General features: G+C 43.7%; 1 protein-coding gene across 1 annotated transcript in view; it reads right to left on the bottom strand.

Moving 5' to 3' along the window:
* The window catches only part of LOC139377184 (calcium uptake protein 1, mitochondrial-like), a 150452-nt gene that overhangs the window by 111159 nt on the left and 18089 nt on the right, over nucleotides 1–21204 (bottom strand). The window contains exon 2 of the mRNA XM_071120186.1: nucleotides 19359–19542. Coding sequence (XP_070976287.1) covers nucleotides 19359–19542 — 184 coding nt within the window. The remainder of the gene's footprint in view (nucleotides 1–19358; nucleotides 19543–21204) is intronic.

The raw sequence follows: 21204 nt of genomic DNA, 5'->3' as shown, positions 1-21204 counted from the left end.
ACAGGAGAGAGAGAGAGGGAGAGAGGGGGAGGGGGAAAGAGGGGAGAGGGAGAGGGGAGAGGAACGGAGAGAGGAGAGGGACAGGAGAGAGAGAGGGACAGGAGAGAGAGAGGGACAGGGAGAGAAAGAGAGAGAGGAGAGGGACAGGAGAGAGAGAGGGACAGGAGAGAGAGAGGGACAGGAGAGAGAGAGGAGAGGGACAGGAGAGAGAGAGGGACAGGGAGAGAAAGAGAGAGAGAGGGGGAGGGGGAAAGAGGGGAGAGGGAGAGGGGAGAGGAACGGAGAGAGGAGAGGGACAGGAGAGAGAGAGGGACAGGAGAGAGAGAGGGACAGGGAGAGAAAGAGAGAGAGGAGAGGGACAGGAGAGAGAGAGGGACAGGAGAGAGAGAGGGACAGGAGAGAGAGAGGAGAGGGACAGGAGAGAGAGGGGGACAGGAGAGAGAGAGGGACAGGAGAAAGAGAGGGACAGGAGAGAGAGAGGGACAGGGAGAGAGAGGAACAGGAAAGAGAGATGGACAGGGAGAGAGAGGGACAGGGGAGAGAGAGGGACAGGAGAGAGAGAGGGACAGGGAGAGAGAGGGACAGGAGAGAGAGAGGGACAGGGAGAGAGAGGGACAGGAGAGAGAGAGGGACAGGAGAGAGAGAGGGACAGGGAGAGAGAGGGACAGGAGAGAGAGAGGGACAGGAGAGAGAGAGGGACAGGAGAGAGAGAGGTACAGGAGAGAGAGAGGGACAGGGAGAGCGAGTGAGGGACAGGGTTGAGAAAGAGAGAGAGGGGGGGAGGGGGAAAGAGGGGAGAGGGAGAGAAAGAGGAGGGGAGAGGGAGAGAAAGAGGGAAATACGAGAGAGAGAGTGGAGAGAAGGAGAGGGGAGAGGAAGACAGTGGAAGAGAAAGGGAGGAAGAGGGTAAGAGAACATGTGTACTGTCAGAGACCATTTCCAGTCTTTAAATAGGCCTGTCATTCTATTGGGCGTTCAGGAGTACAACAGTTCATCTGTTAAGAAGGAAGGGGTTTGGATGAAGCTTGATGAGTTTGGACAGGTTGTCATCACACTCACTTGTCCCCACAGGGAGGGGGCATCACGTCAATGTGCCATGGGACAGCTTAGCTGTCATATACACTGAGGCAGAGTGGAGGAAAACACATTTAGAGTAACTACGAAATGTCCCCCACACAAATACAGCTAGCTAGCTAGGGAGACTAGAGGAGAGGAACCAGCTAGCTAGGGAGACTAGGGGAGAGGAACCAGCTAGCTAGGGAGACTAGAGGAGAGGAACCAGCTAGCTAGGGAGACTAGGGGAGAGGAACCAGCTAGCTAGGGAGACTAGAGGAGGAGGGGAACCAGCTAGCTAGGGAGACTAGAGGAGAGGAACCAGCTAGCTAGGGAGACTAGAGGAGAGGACCCAGCTAGCTAGGGAGACTAGAGGAGAGGAACCAGCTAGCTAGGGAGACTAGGGGAGAGGAACCAGCTAGCTAGGGAGACTAGAGGAGAGGAACCAGCTAGCTAGGGAGACTAGAGGAGAGGAACCAGCTAGCTAGGGAGACTAGGTGAGAGGAACCAGCTAGCTAGGGAGACTAGAGGAGAGGAACCAGCTAGCTAGGGAGACTAGAGGAGAGGAACCAGCTAGCTAGGGAGACTAGAGGAGAGGAACCAGCTAGCTAGGGAGACTAGAGGAGAGGAACCAGCTAGCTAGGGAGACTAGAGGAGAGGAACCAGCTAGCTAGGGAGACTAGAGGAGAGGAACCAGCTAGCTAGGGAGACTAGAGGAGAGGAACCAGCTAGCTAGGGAGACTAGAGGAGAGGAACCAGCTAGCTAGGGAGACTAGAGGAGGAGAAGAACCAGCTAGCTAGGGAGACTAGAGGAGGAGAAGAACCAGCTAGCTAGGGAGACTAGAGGAGAGGAACCAGCTAGCTAGGGAGACTAGAGGAGAGGAACCAGCTAGCTAGGGAGACTAGAGGAGAGGAACCAGCTAGCTAGGGAGACTAGAGGAGAGGAACCAGCTAGCTAGGGAGACTAGAGGAGAGGAACCAGCTAGCTAGGGAGACTAGAGGAGAGGAACCAGCTAGCTAGGGAGACTAGAGGAGAGGAACCAGCTAGCTAGGGAGACTAGAGGAGAGGAACCAGCTAGCTAGGGAGACTAGAGGAGGAGGGGAACCAGCTAGCTAGGGAGACTAGAGGAGAGGAACCAGCTAGCTAGGGAGACTAGAGGAGAGGAACCAGCTAGCTAGGGAGACTAGAGGAGAGGAACCAGCTAGCTAGGGAGACTAGAGGAGGAGGGGAACCAGCTAGCTAGGGAGACTAGAGGAGAGGAACCAGCTAGCTAGGGAGACTAGAGGAGAGGAACCAGCTAGCTAGGGAGACTAGAGGAGAGGAACCAGCTAGCTAGGGAGACTAGAGGAGAGAAACCAGCTAGCTAGGGAGACTAGAGGAGAGGAACCAGCTAGCTAGGGAGACTAGAGGAGAGGAACCAGCTAGCTAGGGAGACTAGAGGAGAGGAACCAGCTAGCTAGGGAGACTAGAGGAGAGGAACCAGCTAGCTAGGGAGACTAGAGGAGAGGAACCAGCTAGCTAGGGAGACTAGAGGAGAGGAACCAGCTAGCTAGGGAGACTAGAGGAGAGGAACCAGCTAGCTAGGGAGACTAGAGGAGAGGAACCAGCGAGCTAGGGAGACTAGAGGAGAGGAACCAGCTAGCTAGGGAGACTAGAGGAGAGGAACCAGCTAGCTAGGGAGACTAGAGGAGGAGGGGAACCAGCTAGCTAGGGAGACTAGAGGAGAGGAACCAGCTAGCTAGGGAGACTAGAGGAGAGGAACCAGCTAGCTAGGGAGACTAGAGGAGAGGAACCAGCTAGCTAGGGAGACTAGAGGAGGAGGGGAACCAGCTAGCTAGGGAGACTAGAGGAGAGGAACCAGCTAGCTAGGGAGACTAGAGGAGAGGAACCAGCTAGCTAGGGAGACTAGAGGAGGAGGGGAACCAGCTAGCTAGGGAGACTAGAGGAAAGGAACCAGCTAGCTAGGGAGACTAGAGGAGAGGAACCCGCTAGCTAGGGAGACTAGAGGAGAGGAACCAGCTAGCTAGGGAGACTAGAGGAGAGGAACCAGCTAGCTAGGGAGACTAGAGGAGAGGAACCAGCTAGCTAGGGAGACTAGATGAGAGAAACCAGCTAGCTAGGGAGACTAGAGGAGGAGAAGAACCAGCTAGCTAGGGAGACTAGAGGAGGAGGGGAACCAGCTAGCTAGGGAGACTAGGGGAGAGCAACCAGCTAGCTAGGGAGACTAGGGGAGAGGAACCAGCTAGCTAGGGAGACTAGGGGAGAGGAACCAGCTAGCTAGGGAGACTAGAGGAGAAGGGGAACCAGCTAGCTAGGGAGACTAGAGGAGAGGAACCAGCTAGCTAGGGAGACTAGAGGAGAGGAACCAGCTAGCTAGGGAGACTAGAGGAGAGGAACCAGCTAGCTAGGGAGACTAGAGGAGAGGAACCAGCTAGCTAGGGAGACTAGAGGAGAGAAACCAGCTAGCTAGGGAGACTAGAGGAGAGGAACAAGCTAGCTAGGGAGACTAGAGGAGGAGGGGAACCAGCTAGCTAGGGAGACTAGTGGAGAGGAACCAGCTAGCTAGGGAGACTAGAGGAGAGGAACCAGCTAGCTAGGGAGACTAGAGGAGAGGAACCAGCTAGCTAGGGAGACTAGAGGAGAGGAACCAGCTAGCTAGGGAGACTAGAGGAGAGGAACCAGCTAGCTAGGGAGACTAGAGGAGGAGGGGAACCAGCTAGCTAGGGAGACTAGAGGAGAGGAACCAGCTAGCTAGGGAGACTAGAGGAGAGGAACCAGCTAGCTAGGGAGACTAGAGGAGAGGAACCAGCTAGCTAGGGAGACTAGAGGAGAGGAACCAGCTAGCTAGGGAGACTAGAGGAGAGGAACCAGCTAGCTAGGGAGACTAGAGGAGAGGAACCAGCTAGCTAGGGAGACTAGAGGAGGAGGGGAACCAGCTAGCTAGGGAGACTAGAGGAGGAGGGGAACCAACTAGCTAGGGAGACTAGGGGAGAGGAACCAGCTAGCTAGGGAGACTAGGGGAGAGGAACCAGCTAGCTAGGGAGACTAGAGGAGGAGAAGAACCAGCTAGCTAGGGAGACTAGAGGAGGAGGGGAACCAACTAGCTAGGGAGACTAGGGGAGAGGAACCAGCTAGCTAGGGAGACTAGGGGAGAGGAACCAGCTAGCTAGGGAGACTAGAGGAGGAGAAGAACCAGCTAGCTAGGGAGACTAGAGGAGGAGGGGAACCAGCTAGCTAGGGAGACTAGGGGAGAGGAACCAGCTAGCTAGGGAGACTAGGGGAGAGGAACCAGCTAGCTAGGGAGAGTAGGGGAGAGGAACCAGCTAGCTAGGGAGACTAGAGGAGGAGGGGAACCAGCTAGCTAGGGAGACTAGGGGAGAGGAACCAGCTAGCTAGGGAGACTAGGGGAGAGGAACCAGCTAGCTAGGGAGACTAGAGGAGGAGGGGAACCAGCTAGCTAGGGAGACTAGGGGAGAGGAACCAGCTAGCATCTAAATATCACATATGTATGACGGTTTTAATAGTCTGAAAGCCAACTGTGGCAATAATAGACAGTTCTTTATGGCTACGTTGTAAAAAAAAAAAGATTTCACCTTTATTTAACCAGGTAGGCCAGTTGAGAACAAGTTCCCTTTATTTAACCAGGTAGGCTAGTTGAGAACAAGTTCTCATTTACAACTGCGACCTGGCCAAGATAAAGCACAGCAGGCCGACACATACAACAACAGAGTTACACATGGAATTAACAAACATACAGTCAGAAATACGGTAGAAAAAAGTGAGTGGATTGTGAGCAAATGAGGTAAGATAAGGGAGGAAAGGCCATAAATAGGCCATGGGGGTGAAGTAAATACAATATAGCAATTAAACACTGGAATGGTAGATGTGCAGAAGATTAATGTGCAAGTAGAGATACTGGGGTGCAAAGGAGCAAGATAAATAAAGTATGGGCTGTTTACAGATGGGCTATGTACAGGTGCAGTGATCTGTGAGCTGCTCTGACTGCTGGTACTTAAAACTGGAGAGGGAGATATGGGTCTCCAGTTTCAGTGATTTTTTGCAGTTCGTTCCAGTCATTGGCAGCAGAGAACTGGAAGGAAAGGCGGCCAAAGAGGAATTGGCTTTGGAACACTCGCTATTTGCTACTACTTTCACCACTTAAAGTCTTGAAATCTTTGGTTGTTTGGTCTCTGTTTAGCACATGGCCTCACATGTGAATCCTTGAAGAGATAGATAGGGCTAAAGCTTTAAGAGAGTGTGAACGATGCTGAGTGGGTGTAGACAAAGAAGAGCTCTCAAGGCCATTTTCTCAAAAGTGAGTTTACAAGTGAATCAACTTTCAAAGCAGAATTACTTTCCCTTTGTTCCTCAACTGTAGTGTGCGGTATACCATTTAATAGGTCGGTGTCTCTACTTTTATCCAATGTAAAAAAAAAAAAAAATTTAATCAAATTGTTGTTGCTACTTAAGACTGAATTGAGGCTGTCTGTAACGGTTCTCTTCTTCCTCTTCCTCTGAAGAAGAGGTGTAGCAGGGATCGGACCAAGACGCAGCGTGGTTATAATTCATGGTTCTTTTAATAACGAAAACTATACATGAAAATAGACTACAAAACAAGAAACATGCAAACCCGAAACAGTCCCGTGTGGTACAAACAATGACACAGGAGACAACCACCCACCAAACCCAACACAAAAACAGGCTACCTAAATATGGTTCCCAATCAGAGACAATGACTAACACCTGCCTCTGATTGAGAACCATATCAGGCCCAAACACAGAAACAGACAAACTAGACACACAACATAGAATGCCCACCCAGCTCACGTCCTGACCAACACTAAAACAAGGAAAACACACAAGAACTATGGTCAGAACGTGTCGGTCACATTTAGCACATTTTAAACAGTCAACTGAATAGTTATAAGATTATGTAGCTGGCAAACATTTAGTTGTGAATTCAATATTGTAACTTAATCATCTGGCTCGTGCTGCACAACACTGAGTGACTCCCAAGGCTCTGATCTCTCGTCGTTGTCTGCTTGTAAACAATCACCTCGTGACTGGGGACTTTACCGGTAAAGCTTCATAATGGAAAATGGTGACGGGTGAATTTTCATCTCCTAACGTATTGCACAAGTGGACTGCAGGCATTTACTTAAAACTTAGGACAAAGTATTCAAATGTAATGGCAAATACATAGTTTCAACAGAAAATCATCAGCTCTTTCCAAATACCCCGGTACACTGCCCAACGGCCCAACACACGCCAGTTTGACTAACTTAGAAAATTGGATGCCAACTCTCAAGAAATATCCTAGAAGCTATGAAAAATGAGAACTGCGTGTGTGTGTGTGTGTGTGTGTGTGTGTGTGTGTGTGTGTGTGTGTGTGTGTGTGTGTGTACGCAGGGCTTTAACTTTTCCCATTGCTACCATCTTTTTTAGTTGATGGCACCAGCACTTGATTTGGTCAAACCATTTTATAATGACCTGGCCTGTGTCCCACAATGCACCTGCATTCCATTCAGAACCAGGCTAATAATGACTAGCCATGGCCTGTGTCCCACAATGCACCTGCATTCCATTCAGAACCAGGCTAATAATGACTAGCCGTGGCCTGTGTCCCACAATGCACCTGCATTCCATTCAGAACCAGGCTAATAATGACTAGCCATGGCCTGTGTCCCATAATGCACCTGCATTCCATACAGAACCAGGCTAATAATGACTAGCCGTGGCCTGTGTCCCACAATGCACCTGCATTCCATTCAGAACCAGGCTAATAATGACTAGCCGTGGCCTGTGTCCCACAATGCACCTATATTCCATTCAGAACCAGGCTAATAATGACTAGCCGTGGCCTGTGTCCCACAATGCACCTATATTCCATTCAGAACCAGGCTAATAATGACTAGCCGTGGCCTGTGTCCCATAATGCACCTATATTCCATTCAGAACCAGGCTAATAATGACTAGCCGTGGCCTGGTTGGCCTCTCACTGGGCAAAAACTGGTTGAATCAATGTTGTTTCAATGTGTTTCCAGTTTTCTCTCTTCAACTGTTGACCTTAACTCGAGGTGAGTTCCACATCCCATTTGGTCCTGGTTTCCACAGCAACTGGCCTGCCTTATCAGGAACTGAAACTGTTGCCCTTTGCCTCCCTCCTTCTGAACATTCATCCAGTATTCAGCAATAACATATTTGAACAGAATATGAACCTTTCTGCACTTCTTCTTTTCTCACTCAGTAACTTTTCCATATCGCTCAGTAACTTACCATATCGCTCAGTAACTTACCATATCACTCAGTAACTTACCATATCCCTCAGTAACTTACCATATCGCTCAGTAACTTTCCATATCGCTCAGTAACTTACCATATCACTCAGTAACTTTCCATATCGCTCAGTAACTTACCATATCCCTCAGTAACTTACCATATCGCTCAGTAACTTTCCCCATCGCTCAGTAACTTACCATATCCCTCAGTAACTTACCATATCCCACAGTAACTTACCATATCACTCAGTAACTTACCATATCGCTCAGTAACTTTCCATATCGCTCAGCAACTTACCATATCCCTCAGTAACTTACCATATCCCTCAGTAACTTACCATATCCCTCAGTAACTTACCATATCCCTCAGTAACTTACCATATCGCTCAGTAACTTTCCACACACAAATGTTCTCTTTACCCTTCCTTGACCCCTAACATTCATTAAACATGTGATGACGTACTGTACATTCATTAAACATGTGATAATGTACTGTATGTTCATTAAACATGTGATAATGTACTGCAACTTCATTAAACATGTGATAACGTACTGTATGTTCATTAAACATGTGATGACGTACTGTACATTCATTAAACATGTGATAATGTACTGTATGTTCATTAAACATGTGATGACGTACTGTACAATAATTAACCATGTGATAATGTACTGTATGTTCATTAAACATGTGATAATGTACTGCACGTTCATTAAACATGTGATAACGTACTGTATGTTCATTAAACATGTGATGACGTACTGTACATTCATTAAACATGTGATAATGTACTGTATGTTCATTAAACATGTGATAATGTACTGCACGTTCATTAAACATGTGATAACGTACTGTATGTTCATTAAACATGTGATAATGTACTGCACGTTCATTAAACATGTGATAACGTACTGTATGTTCATTAAACATGTGATAATGTACTGTATGTTCATTAAACATGTGATAACATACTGTATGTTCATTAAACATGCTAAGTAATCAATACGTTCTGGTATGGTAACGTGAATTAGTACATTTACTGTTTGAATAAATCATGATAACTTTAAAAAACAAGCAAATTATGAACCAAAAACTAACATGACCAGCAACAACAACAAAAAATCATTTTGGCTCCTAGACTTGGCGCTCCAGGTGCAGCTTGCCGTGCGGTAGCAGAAAGAACAGTCTTTGAATTGTGTGACTGGAGTCTTTGACAGTTTTTTTGGGCCTTCCTCTGACACAACCCTAGCATATAGGTCCTGGATGTCAGGAAGCTTGACCCCAGTGATGTACTGGGCTGTACGCACTACCCGCTGTAGCTTAGTTTTAGAACACCTAGAACACGTTTCTCTTTGCTTATTTGAGGTGTTCTTGCCATAATATGGACTTGGTCTTTTACCAAATAGGTCTATCTTCTGTTTACCACCCCTACCTTGTCACAACACAACCGATTGGCTCAAATGCTATTAAAAGAAAGAAAGAAATTCCACAAGTTAACTTTTAACAAGGCACACCTGTTAATTGAAATGCATTCCAGGTGACTAACTCATGAAGCTGGTTGAGAGAATGCCAAGAGTGTGCAAGGCTATCATCAAGGCAAAGGTTAGCTACATTGAAGAATCTAAAATCTAAAATATATTTTGTTTTGTTTAACACCTTTTTGGTTACTACATGATTCCATATGTGTTATTTCACAGTTTTGATGTCTTCACTATTATTCTACAATGTAGAAATAATGAAAATAAAGAAAAACCCTTGAATGAGTAGATGTGTCCAAACTTTTGACTGATACTGTATTAAATAAGGTATTTCAGTTTTTTAATACATTTGCAAACATTTCTTAACCTTTTTTGTTGTTATGAGGTATTGTATGTGGATTGATGAGGAACATTTTTGATTTAATCCATTTTAGAATAAGGCTGTAACGTAACATAACATTGTCCATTTCTCCTTCCTCCAAATCCAGATATCTGATGTTCTTAAAGAACTGCAAAACCTGGACCCCTACAAATCAGCCGGGCTGCAAGACAATCTAGACCCTCTCTTTTTAAATGTATCTGCCAACCCCTATTACTAGCCTGTTCAACTTCTCTTTCATATCGTCTGAGATGCCCAAAGATTGGAAAGCTGCTGCGGTCACCCCCCTCTTCAAAGGGGGAGACACTCTAGACCCAAATTGCTACAGACCTATATCTATCCTACCCTGTCTTTCTAAGGTCTTCGAAAGCCAAGTCAACAAACAGATTACCGACCATTTCGAATCCCACCGTACCTTCTCCGCTATGCAATCTGGTTTCAGAGCTGGTCATGGGTGCACCTCAGCCACGCTCAAGGTCCTAAGCGATATCATAACCGCCATCAATACGAGACATTACTGTGCGGCCGTATTCTTCGACCTGGCCAAGGCTTTTGACTCTGTCAATCACCACATTCTTATTGGCAGACTCGACAGCCTTGGTTTCTCAAATGATAGCCTCGCCTGGTTCACCAACTACTTCTCTGATAGAGTTCAGTGTGTCAAATCGGAGGGCCTGTTGTTCCGACCTCTGGCAGTCTCTATGGGGGTGCCACAAGGTTCAATTCTCGGGGCGACTATCTTCTCTGTATACATCAATGATGTCGCTCTCGTTGCTGGTGATTCTCTGATCCACCTCTATGCAAACGACCCCATTCTGTATACTTCTGGCCCCTCCTTGGACACTGTGTTAACTAACCTCCAGACGAGCTTCAATGCCATACAACTCTCCTTCCGTGGCCTCCAACTGCTCTTAAACGCAAATAAAACTAAATGCATGCTCTTCAACCGATCACTGCCTGCACCTGCCCACCTGTCCAGCATCACTACTCTGGACGGCTCTGACTTAGAATACGTGGACAATTACAAATACCTAGGTGTCTGGTTAGACTGTAAACTCTCCTTCCAGACTCACATTAAGCATCTCCAATATATTTCGCAACAAAGCATCCTTCACTCATGCTGCCAAACATACCCTCGTAAAACTGACCATCCTACTGATCCTCGACTTCGGCGATGTCATCTATAAAATAGCATCCAACACTCTTCTCAACAAACTGAACGCAGTCTATCACAGTGCAATCCGTTTTGTCACCAAAGCCCCATATACTACCCACGACCTGTACGCTCTTGTTGGCTGGCCATCGCTTTATACTCGTCGCCAAACCCACTGGCTCCAGGTCATCTACAAGTCTCTGCTAGGTAAAGCCCCGCCTAACTCAGCTCACTGGTCACCATAGCAGTACCCACACGCACAGGACACAGAAGGTGTAGAGGGATTGTACTTGCATATCGAAAACAGAAAGTGTCTAGATATAAATAGATGACGCGTACCCGACACTAAATTGATGAGTCATGTGAAAGAAATGATGCTAGAACCACCAGCCACATCTAGCTAAGTGGATGGGTCTCTATTGTCTAGACATGTACACATGTTCATGAAATACTATAGATGGTCGTAATCACTCCCCAGACACACCTGCTAATTTGATGGGTCATGTAATAATCAGTCCGAAATGGAGTCTTTTGTTTAGACATGTAGCTAGGTAGCTAAACAATGAACCAGCATATCCCCAACTCATACTATTACCAATACAAACATTGTCATAACTGTGGTATGAATCTGCAGGTAGCTAAGGCCAACAAACTAGGTTCCATTTTAGCTAGCTAGCATTAGGCTATAGCAAATGGATTTCTGATTAGAATAATATTAATATACAGATCATACACGTAAAGTTAGCCAAGCTAACGTTTGCTAGCTAACGAACAGTAGGCTTTAACTTGCAATAAAAATGACTTTGACCGAATGATAAAGTTATATCTGTAAAATGTAGCTAGACTCTGACCTGTACACATGGAGAAACGCTTCACACAGACTGGAACCATTAAACTCTGTTCTGTTTGTAGCTACATCTTGTTTGGCCAGCGTTGTGTCAACTCACTCTGGTTCACACAGACTGGAACCATTAAACTCTGTTCTGTTTGTAGCTACATCTTGTTTGGCAGCGTTAGTGTCAACTCACTCTGGTTCACACAGACTGGAACCATTAAACTCTGTTCTGTTTGTAGCTACATCTTGTTTGGCCAGCGTTGTGTCAACTCACTCTGGTTCACGCTGACTGTGGCCTGTGCAGAAAGTAGCCCATCACTTTTATCCTACTGATTTGTCGATAGCGCCTGCTACATTCAGGGCATCAATGTTGTTGGGAAAAGGTAGCAAAACTTTTGGAGTTGTCGATGGCTAACGTTAAATATTTATATCTTTCAAAAACGGCGCAGTAAAACACACATACTGAACAGCTCCCGTTATAGACAGAAGCATGTTACATGGCAGACCAATTCAAACTCATCTCCCAGCATATAGAGCCCATACATTATCTCAGACAATCATGGCTAGTGGGGAGGTTCCAGATTTTTTTTTTACCTTTATTTAACTAGGCAAGTCAGTTAAGAACAAATTCTTATTTTCAATGACGTCCTAGGAACAGTGGATTAACTGCTTTGTTCAGGGGCAGAACGACAGATTTGTACCTTGTCAGCTCAGGGATTCAATTTTACAAACTTACAACGCTCTAACCACTAGGCTACCTGCCGCCCCAACTGTTTCCATGGCTGAGCAAACTAGGCTTCGTAATTTAACCATTTTTATTCGTATTTATGGATGGAAATATGAAAGTTATTATTATGAAAGTTCATGTTCCAGAAGAAAGATAAATGTTTACGTTCAAATGGTGCTCCTGAAACGAGTCACAACACTCTGCAGTTGTGCATTTGGTTTGCTAATTTAGTAGCTATAGTTAGCTATCGAGCTTAGTGGTTAGCTTCTGCCAAATGAAAGCTTTGCTTGGTAACAGCAGGATCAAGAGACTTGCTGTCTAATATTTGTTATGTGCACATGCAGCAATCTGTGAGTAGCATTTTTTTTGTTACTTGTATAACTTTATGAGCTAGGATGTCTATCCTACAAATAGTTTAGGTCAGACTGTATAAAAGGTTCTTAGTTAGCATTATCTATGGGATTACGAAGCCCAGTGGGATTTGATAATAGCTTGAGTAAATCTTAATCACTATATGGAACATATCAGCAAGTGGCCACTCCATAAGTGATTGGTTTGAGATTCAGCCTAAGACAGCACTGCAGTACAAAAATGGCACCCTCGTCACTATATAGTGCACTACTTATGAACAGAGCCAATAGAAAGTAGTGCGCCATTTTAGACAGCATGTCTAAAAATGAAATAAGCTTTTATTTTCAAAAAGACCATGAGACAGACTGATGCATACAATCTGGACTTAGACAGGGGAGGGATGCAGCCATATGCAACACAAGCCTATCAGGAAAATATACTAAACACAGGGTGCCACACAAAAGAAGGATCTCTCTCTCTCATAGTTTTTTGTGTGCTCTAGGGCAACTGTGTCTAGATGGAATTTGTATTTGTGGTCCTGGCAACTCAATCTTTTTTGGAACACCATTATTTTTTGTCTTACTGAGATTTACTGTCAGGGCCCAAGCCTGGCAGAATCTGTGCAGAATATCTAGGTGCTGCTGTAGGCCCTCCTTGGTTGGGGACAAAAGCACCAGATCATCAGCAAACAGTAGACATTTGACTTCAGATTCTAGTAGGGTGAGGCCGGATGCTGCAGACTGTTTTTTGCCCATTTTAACCGCATACTTGTTGGTTTGTGTACATGGATTTTATAATGTTGAATGTTTTTCCACCAACACCACGTTCTATACATTTGAATAGCAGACCAAAGCGAGTCAAAAGCTTTTTTTGAAATCAACAAAGCATGAGAAGACTTTGCCTTCGTTTTTGTTTGTTAGTTTGTCAATTAGGGTGTGCAGGGTGAAAACGTGGTCTGTCGTACAGTAATTTGGTAAAATTTAGCATTTGCTCAATACATTGTTTTCGCTGAGGAAATGTACAAGTCTGCTGGTAATGATAATGCTGTTGACGCAATATAGTTATTGATGGTAGATATTCGGGTCAAATTTGTCTGGGTCAAATTTGTCTGGGTGATCAGTATTTGTTTCCAAACATTGGGGAAGATGCCAGTGCTGAGGATGATTTAAAAGAGTTTAAGTACTTATTACTACTAATATTATTATATATTATATATATTATATTATAATTATTATAGATTACATTATTATTATTATTAGTACTACTGTATTTATTTATTTATTTGTTTATTTATTGTTTATTTATTTATCTTGCTCCTTTGTACCTTTGTTCTACTTTGCACACTCATCTACTGTCAAATCTACCATTCCAGTGTTTTAATTGCTATATTGTATTTACTTCGTCACCATGGCCTATTTATTGCCTTTACCTCCATTATCTCACCTCATTTGCTCACATTGTATATAGACATATTTTTTTACTGTATTATTGACTGTATGTTTGTGTTGTTGTATGTGTCGAACTGTGTCGAACTGCTTTGTTTTATCTTGGCCAGGTAGCAGTTGTAAATGAGAACTTGTTCTCAACTTGCCTACCTGGTTAAATAAAGGTGAAATAAAAATAAAGTATAGCCTCTTAGAATTTGTGGCCTGTATATTTTATCACATCATTTATCATCAACCCCGCAGGCCTTTTTGGGTTGGACGTGAGAGGATCATAGCCCCCCCCCCCCCCTTCTCTCCACAATTTTATGATGGTCATAAATACCTGCAGGAAAACTCTCTCCCCCCACTCTGATAAATGGAAGTTAAATCCTCTTATTACCACAGAGAGAGACGTTGCAGTACGGTAAAATCAAAAGGTTGAATAATTAAACAGTATTTCTGTGTTCCAAACACTTGGAATGGTCCGTGGGTATTTAAAGAACGACCATGTCGAATTTGTTTCATTTTGTGACACCATGAAAGACAGTAGAACCACATCACTGTATCTTTGTCAAGAAAGTTCTGTCTCAATTATGGGGTTTGCATCTGAATGTTGTATAAAATAAATTATTAAGTGTAAGTTTGGAAAGATAATGTGAATTTAGACCCCACCCCCTCCTAACAGACCCCACCCCTAAATGAGAATTGTTTTTCATTGTAACTTATGATCAGTCAGTGGCCACTCCCCAAGTGAACATTGGAATGATGAAATAACCCTTTTTCTACTCCAGTATATATGTATATATATAAAACCTGCAACAAAATGTACATTAGACCATAAAGTCCAGAGGTGTGGTTACATGTTGAAATGGTTGGCAATTTAAATAGAGACCATTTTCGTGCTGAATACGTTACAACCACTCTATAGACCGACGGACGGTGTGAACCAGACGTCACGTTAAGAAAATCAATCTACAAAACTGAAGAGAACATTCAGTCTGCAGCTGTTTAAGTACTTTAGTAAACCCTATCGATCGACCGAATGGTACTCTGAAAGATCCATTCTGGAGAACATTTCACTATCGAACGACCATTGGTACGTCTGACGTATCCATTATAACAAGCTACAACTACAAAAAAACATTCATCTCTGGTGGACAAACCAGAGACTTTCTGTCTCCAGCAGACCACAGATCACAGAGAGACAACAAAGACCTACACTCATAAAATATGTCAATTCCAATTAATTTCGAAAGAGCGGCTGTTCGGGTGCAAATTATTAGCATTTCCATGATCATAGTTATCAGTTGTGTGTACGATAGCGAAGTCCTTTGTCTTTTCTCCCAGCGCCATTCTTACCTGCCCCTCCCTTTTCATTTGGTGTAACAAGCCGTCATATTGTTTTAGTCCACTAGGGACTTTTCATTATATCATGTTAGTAACCAATGTATAACCTATCCGGGGTGTGTTTATGTACTTCTGTGTGATATTTAGTTAGTTAGTAAATAAATACATTTGGTATATCGCTGATTCATCATCTATCATCAAGGGTTTGCGACATTCCGAATATGACTGATGAGGTGATAATACATTAATAAGTGACTTTAAATCGATAAGATACGAAAATATCTGAAGACAGATACATTCGGGAAATAGTAACTCTTTAAAAAAATCATTCCCGTGGTGCCCCCGACTTCCCATTTAATGAATATTTATATGATTAGTTTAAATCACGTAATAATTACACATAGAGAATTGATTCGATAATATAACAGTCTTCACATGAATGATGGTCCAAAGACACAACACTACACTAGGATTGATTCACTACAATCAGATTGAATGCATCAGTCTGTCTCATGGTCTTTTCGAAGCCTTCCATTGACTACGTACATACCCAGCTGCAGGAGTTGTGGCCCGTTTTTTGTTGGTTATGTTGTCGTAGTTGTGCCTATGGGGGGCATATAGGGGAGGGAATGCTGTCACCTCCAGTTAGGTGTTTGTCCCCCTGTGTACTGAGGGTGTCAGGTTCTTGTCCGGTTCTGGCTTTTAGGTCACCATAAACTAGTACATGTCTCTGGGCCTGGAAATTGTTGATCTCCCCTTTCCCTTTTGTTCTCCCCTCTCCCCTTTTTCTCTGTTGAGATAATTTCCTTATTAATTTCTAGCCACATTAAAATGTTCCTGTTTTGACTAATTTAATAGAGTGGGTTAGGTCTGCTCTATATCAATTTAGCCCCCTGAGTCTCTTTCACACCTGTTAGTTTGGTGGATGGGACTACCAGCTCTCTGTAACCTAGAGGGCAACCAGTGGGTCCGTCTCCTTTATACCATGTTTCTTGTAGGATGACAATGTCTGTATTTCCAATGTCTTTGATGAATTCTGGGTTCCTGCTCTTTAGGCCAAAGGCAGATGACCTCAGACCTTGTATATTCCAGGATGAGATAGTAAAAGATGTGTGTTCCATAGTGTCTAGTGTTGTTTTTGTTGTTTGTAAGGCCCGGACCGCCACAGTAGGTGTGTTGAGTATCTGATACATACCTCTTAGCTCTCAGGATGGGGCTTGGGCCTGTTGCTCTGCTCATGGCCTGGGCATATGTTCTGCTGTCATGTTGAGGTCTGTGCCACAGTGGCGGGGGGCACGGGGTGGGCAGCAGGGACATAGGTGTGATATGGCCAATATACAGTTGAAGTCGGAATTTCTTGTTAACAAACTATAGTTTTGGCAAGTCGGTTAGGACATCTACTTTGTGCATGACACAAGTAATTTTTCCAACAATTGTTTACAGACAGATTACTTCACTTATAATTCACTGTATCACAATTCCAGTGGGTCAGAAGTGTACATACACTAAGTTGACTGCCTTTAAACAGCTTGGAAAATTACAGAAAATGATGTCATGGCTTTAGACGCTTCTGATAGGCTAATTGACATCATCTGAGTCAATTGGAGGTGTACCTGTGGATGTATTTCAAGGCCTACCTTCAAACTCAGTGCCTCTTTGTTTGACATCATGGGAAAATCAAAAGAAATCAGCCAAGACCTCAGAAAAACAATTGTAGACCTCCACAAGTCTGGTTCATCCTTGGGAGCAATTTCCAAACGCCTGAAGGTACCACGTTCATCTGTACAAACAATAGTACGCAAGTATCAACACCATGGGACCACGCAGCCATCATACCGCTCAGGAAGGAGACACGTTCTGTCGCCTAGAAATGAACGTACTGTGGTGTGAAAAGTGCAAATCAAACCCAATCAAATCCTCTGTCTTTGATTCTGTAAAAGCCCTGCTGGAACTGCTTGAGGATGCCTTGCACCATTACTGTCCCAGACCTGTACTTGTTGACAGAGGTTGTTTCAGTTTCATGGTCCTCAATGTCTAGTATTGAGTTTCCACCCTGGGCCAATACCCTCTCTCTTGACATAAGGGTAGTGTGCTCTTACAGCACTGTGCCATGCCAGGGAATGGTCTGGTTAATATAGCACCATGCCAGGGAATGGTCTGGTTAATATAGCACTGTGCCATGCCAGGGAATGGTCTGGTTAATATAGCACTGTGCCATGCCAGGGAATGGTCTGGTTAATATAGCACTGTGCCATGCCAGGGGATGGTCTAGTTAATATAGCACTGTGCCATACCAGGGGATGGTCTGGTTAATATAGCACCATGCCAGGGGATGGTCTAGTTAATATAGCACCATGCCAGGGGATGGTCTGGTTAATATAGCACTGTGCCAGGGAATGGTCTGGTTAATATAGCACCATGCCAGGGGATGGTCTGGTTAATATAGCACAATGCCAGGGGATGGTCTGGTTAATATAGCACTGTGCCAGGGAATGGTCTGGTTAATATAGCACTGTGCCAGGGAATGGTCTGGTTAATATAGCACTGTATCAGGGAATGGTCTGGTTAATATAGCACTGTGCCAGGGGATGGTTTGGTTAATATAGCACTGTGCCAGGGGATGGTCTGGTTAATATAGCACTGTGCCAGGGGATGGTCTGGTTAATATAGCAACATGCCAGGGGATGGTCTGGTTAATATAGCACCATGCCAGGGGATGGTCTAGTTAATATAGCACCATGCCAGGGGATGGTCTGGTTAATATAGCTCTGTACCCTCTCTCTCTTGACATAGGGGTAGTGTGATCTTACAGCACCATGCCAGGGGATGGTTAATATAGCTCTGTACCCTCTCTCTTGACATAGGGGTAGTGTGATCTTACAGCACCATGCCAGGGGATGGTTATAATAGCTCTGTACCCTCTCTCTTGACATAGGGGTAGTGTGATCTTACAGCACCATGCCAGGGGATGGTTAATATAGCTCTGTACCCTCTCTCTTGACATAGGGGTAGTGTGATCTTACAGCACCATGCCAGGGGATGGTTAATATAGCTCTGTACCCTCTCTCTTGACATAGGGGTAGTGTGCTCTTACAGCACCATGCCAGGGGTCTGCGTGGAAAAGGAAGTTGCTTATGTTCTCCTCTTTGTAGCAGTCAGCAAATAGTGTCTCTGGATTTTCCCTGAGGAGCTTATTTTAGTACTTATTCCGTGCAGTGTTATTTTTAATATCCATGGGGTACTGTATTGTAAATGACCTCTGGGCAGGGATAAGCCATTGGGGCTTCAAAGGCCTCTGCATTTGGGTGGGAGGGACTGTGACACTCTCCTGCCATTGTTGGGGTCAAGAGATTTCACACATCTGACTTCACACTGCACTGCCGTCTGTTCTGTCCTGTCCTAGCTGCTTGGTATACTTATTTACTTAGCTGTATATAACAACATTACCTAGAGATTATGGTCTCTCTCTCACACACACACACTTCAAATAACATCAGATATCATATAAACTCTAATGTATTCATTCACAGACAGTCATGCAAATAAATTGTCCCCAGTTCATAAACTGACACACACAGCGATCATGACTAATGTGCACTACACTCTGCTCCCAGACACCAGTGAGTTTAGTGAAGGCTGCAACTACTGCTGCCGCAAGGATCCTTCTGCTCTCTCTCTCTCTCTCTCTCTCTCTCTCTCTCTCTCACTCTCTCTCTCTCTCTCTCTCTCTCTCTCTCCCTCTCTCTCTCTCTCTCTAACGCTCTCTCTCTCTCTCCCCCTCTCTCTATCTCTCCCCCTCTCTCTCTCTCCCCTCTCTCTCTCTCTCTCTCCCCCCCTCTATCTCTCCCCCCCTCTCTCTCTATCTCTCTCTCTCTCTCTCTCAGCAGACAGTCAGATGCCCATTGTTAGATCTATACATCCTCTCCTCCTCTGTGTTCTGATGCATTGAGCTGAAAGAGCATCCGCTCTCATTTAGTTCGGCATCAAATCAAATGTAATGTGTATGTGTGTGTGTATATACGTATCTCTCTCTTTTTTCTAACCCAACCTCATCAATTAACATGTAAAAGCTACATCAAATGTAAATGGGTGATGTTTTTATGACTGGAGATGTCGGTGTTGATTATCTCCGCGGGACGTCTCTAATTATCTGTCAGATAGAATATAGACAGACACTGAATAATCACTGGATAGATATTGATTTTTAAACTACTCAACAGCCGTTCCATCAATTCAACAACAAGTGTGTGTGTGTGTATGTATATATGCGTACGTGTGTGGACTGATTGAATGGCTGCAAGTCGTTTTATAGTTTTACGTCTGTTGATTACCTTGCGGTCACGAAATCCTGTTCGTTGTTTCTTCTTCTTCTTTCCGTCCCCTCCGTCTTCCTCACCCTCCTCTCTGCCACTGGCCTCCACAAAACTCTCCGACTCCGCCTCTTTCACAAACTGCTCCTCCTTCTCCTCGGGACGCTGGCTGTGCTTGACGGACGGATCGGCGTCTGCGTAGGCTCTGGGTGACATAGACAACAAGGAGATTAAACAATGTAGTGGTGAAAACTGTTACTGCATTAAAAACTTGTTATTAACTTCTTGAATACTGCCCCCTACACTAAACAGAGTCACAGACCAGCTGCAAACAAAACACTTTTTAAACATTTTTTTATTAAAGCTAAAATCCTTAATTGAAACTATAAAGCAGACACCCCAAATATAAGCTGGTTTTCCCATAAACCATAACCCATAACCATAACCATTAACATAACCCATAACCATAAACCATAAACAATAACCATAAACAGAAACAACCATAAACCATTAACCATTAACCATTAACATAACCATAACCATTAACATAAACATAAACAACCATAAACCATTAACCATTAACCATTAACATAACCATAACCATTAACATAAACATAAACAACCATAAACCATTAACCATAAACCATAACCATAACCATAACCATAACCATAATCTATTAACATAACCATAACCATAATCTATTAACATAACCATAACCATAACCATAATCTATTAACATAACCATACCCATAACCATAACCATAACCATAATCTATTAACATAACCATAACCCATAACCATAACCATAAACCATAAACATAACCATAACCCATAACCATAACCCATAACCATAACCATAACCATAATCTATTAACATAACCATAACCATAACCATAATCTATTAACATAACCATACCCATAACCATAACCATAACCATAATCTATTAACATAACCATAACCATAACCATAAACCATAAACCATAACCATAACCATAACCATAAACCATAAACCATAACCATAACCCATAACCATAACCATAAACCATAACCATAACCCATAACCATAACCAAAAACATAACCATAACCATAACCATAAACCATAACCATAAACCATAACCATAACCATAACCATAACCATAACCATACCCATAACCCATAACCATAACCATAAACCATAAACCATAAACCATAATCATTAACATAACCATAACCCTTAACCCATAACCATAACCATAACCATAACCCATAACCCATAACCATTAACATAACCAATAACCCATAACCCATAACCATAACCATTAACATAACCAATAACCCATAACCCATAACCATAACCATAACCATAACCATAAACCATTAACATAAACATAACCCATAACCATAACCATAAACCATAACCATAACCATAAACCATAAACCATAACCATAACCATAACCCATAACCATAAACCATAACCATAACCCATAACCATAACCATAACCATAACCATAAACCATAACCATAAACCATAACCATAACCATAACCATAACCCATAACCCATAACCATAACCATAAACCATAAACCATAACCATAACCATAACCATTAACATAACCATAACCCATAACCCATAACCCATAACCATAACCATAACCCATAACCCATAACCATAACCATTAACATAACCCATAACCATAACCCATAACCATAACCATAAACCATAAACCATAACCATAACCATTAACATAACCATAACCATAACCATAAACCATTAACATAACCATAACCCATAACCATAACCATAACCATAAACCATAACCATAACCATAAACCATAACCATAACCATAACCCATAACCATAACCATAAACCATAACCATAACCC

Source organism: Oncorhynchus clarkii, chromosome 20 (genome assembly GCF_045791955.1).
Source record: "Oncorhynchus clarkii lewisi isolate Uvic-CL-2024 chromosome 20, UVic_Ocla_1.0, whole genome shotgun sequence".
Lineage (NCBI taxonomy): Eukaryota > Metazoa > Chordata > Actinopteri > Salmoniformes > Salmonidae > Oncorhynchus > Oncorhynchus clarkii.
The sequence above is the reverse complement of the archived record's forward strand: the minus strand, read 5'-3'. Positions and strand labels throughout refer to the sequence as shown.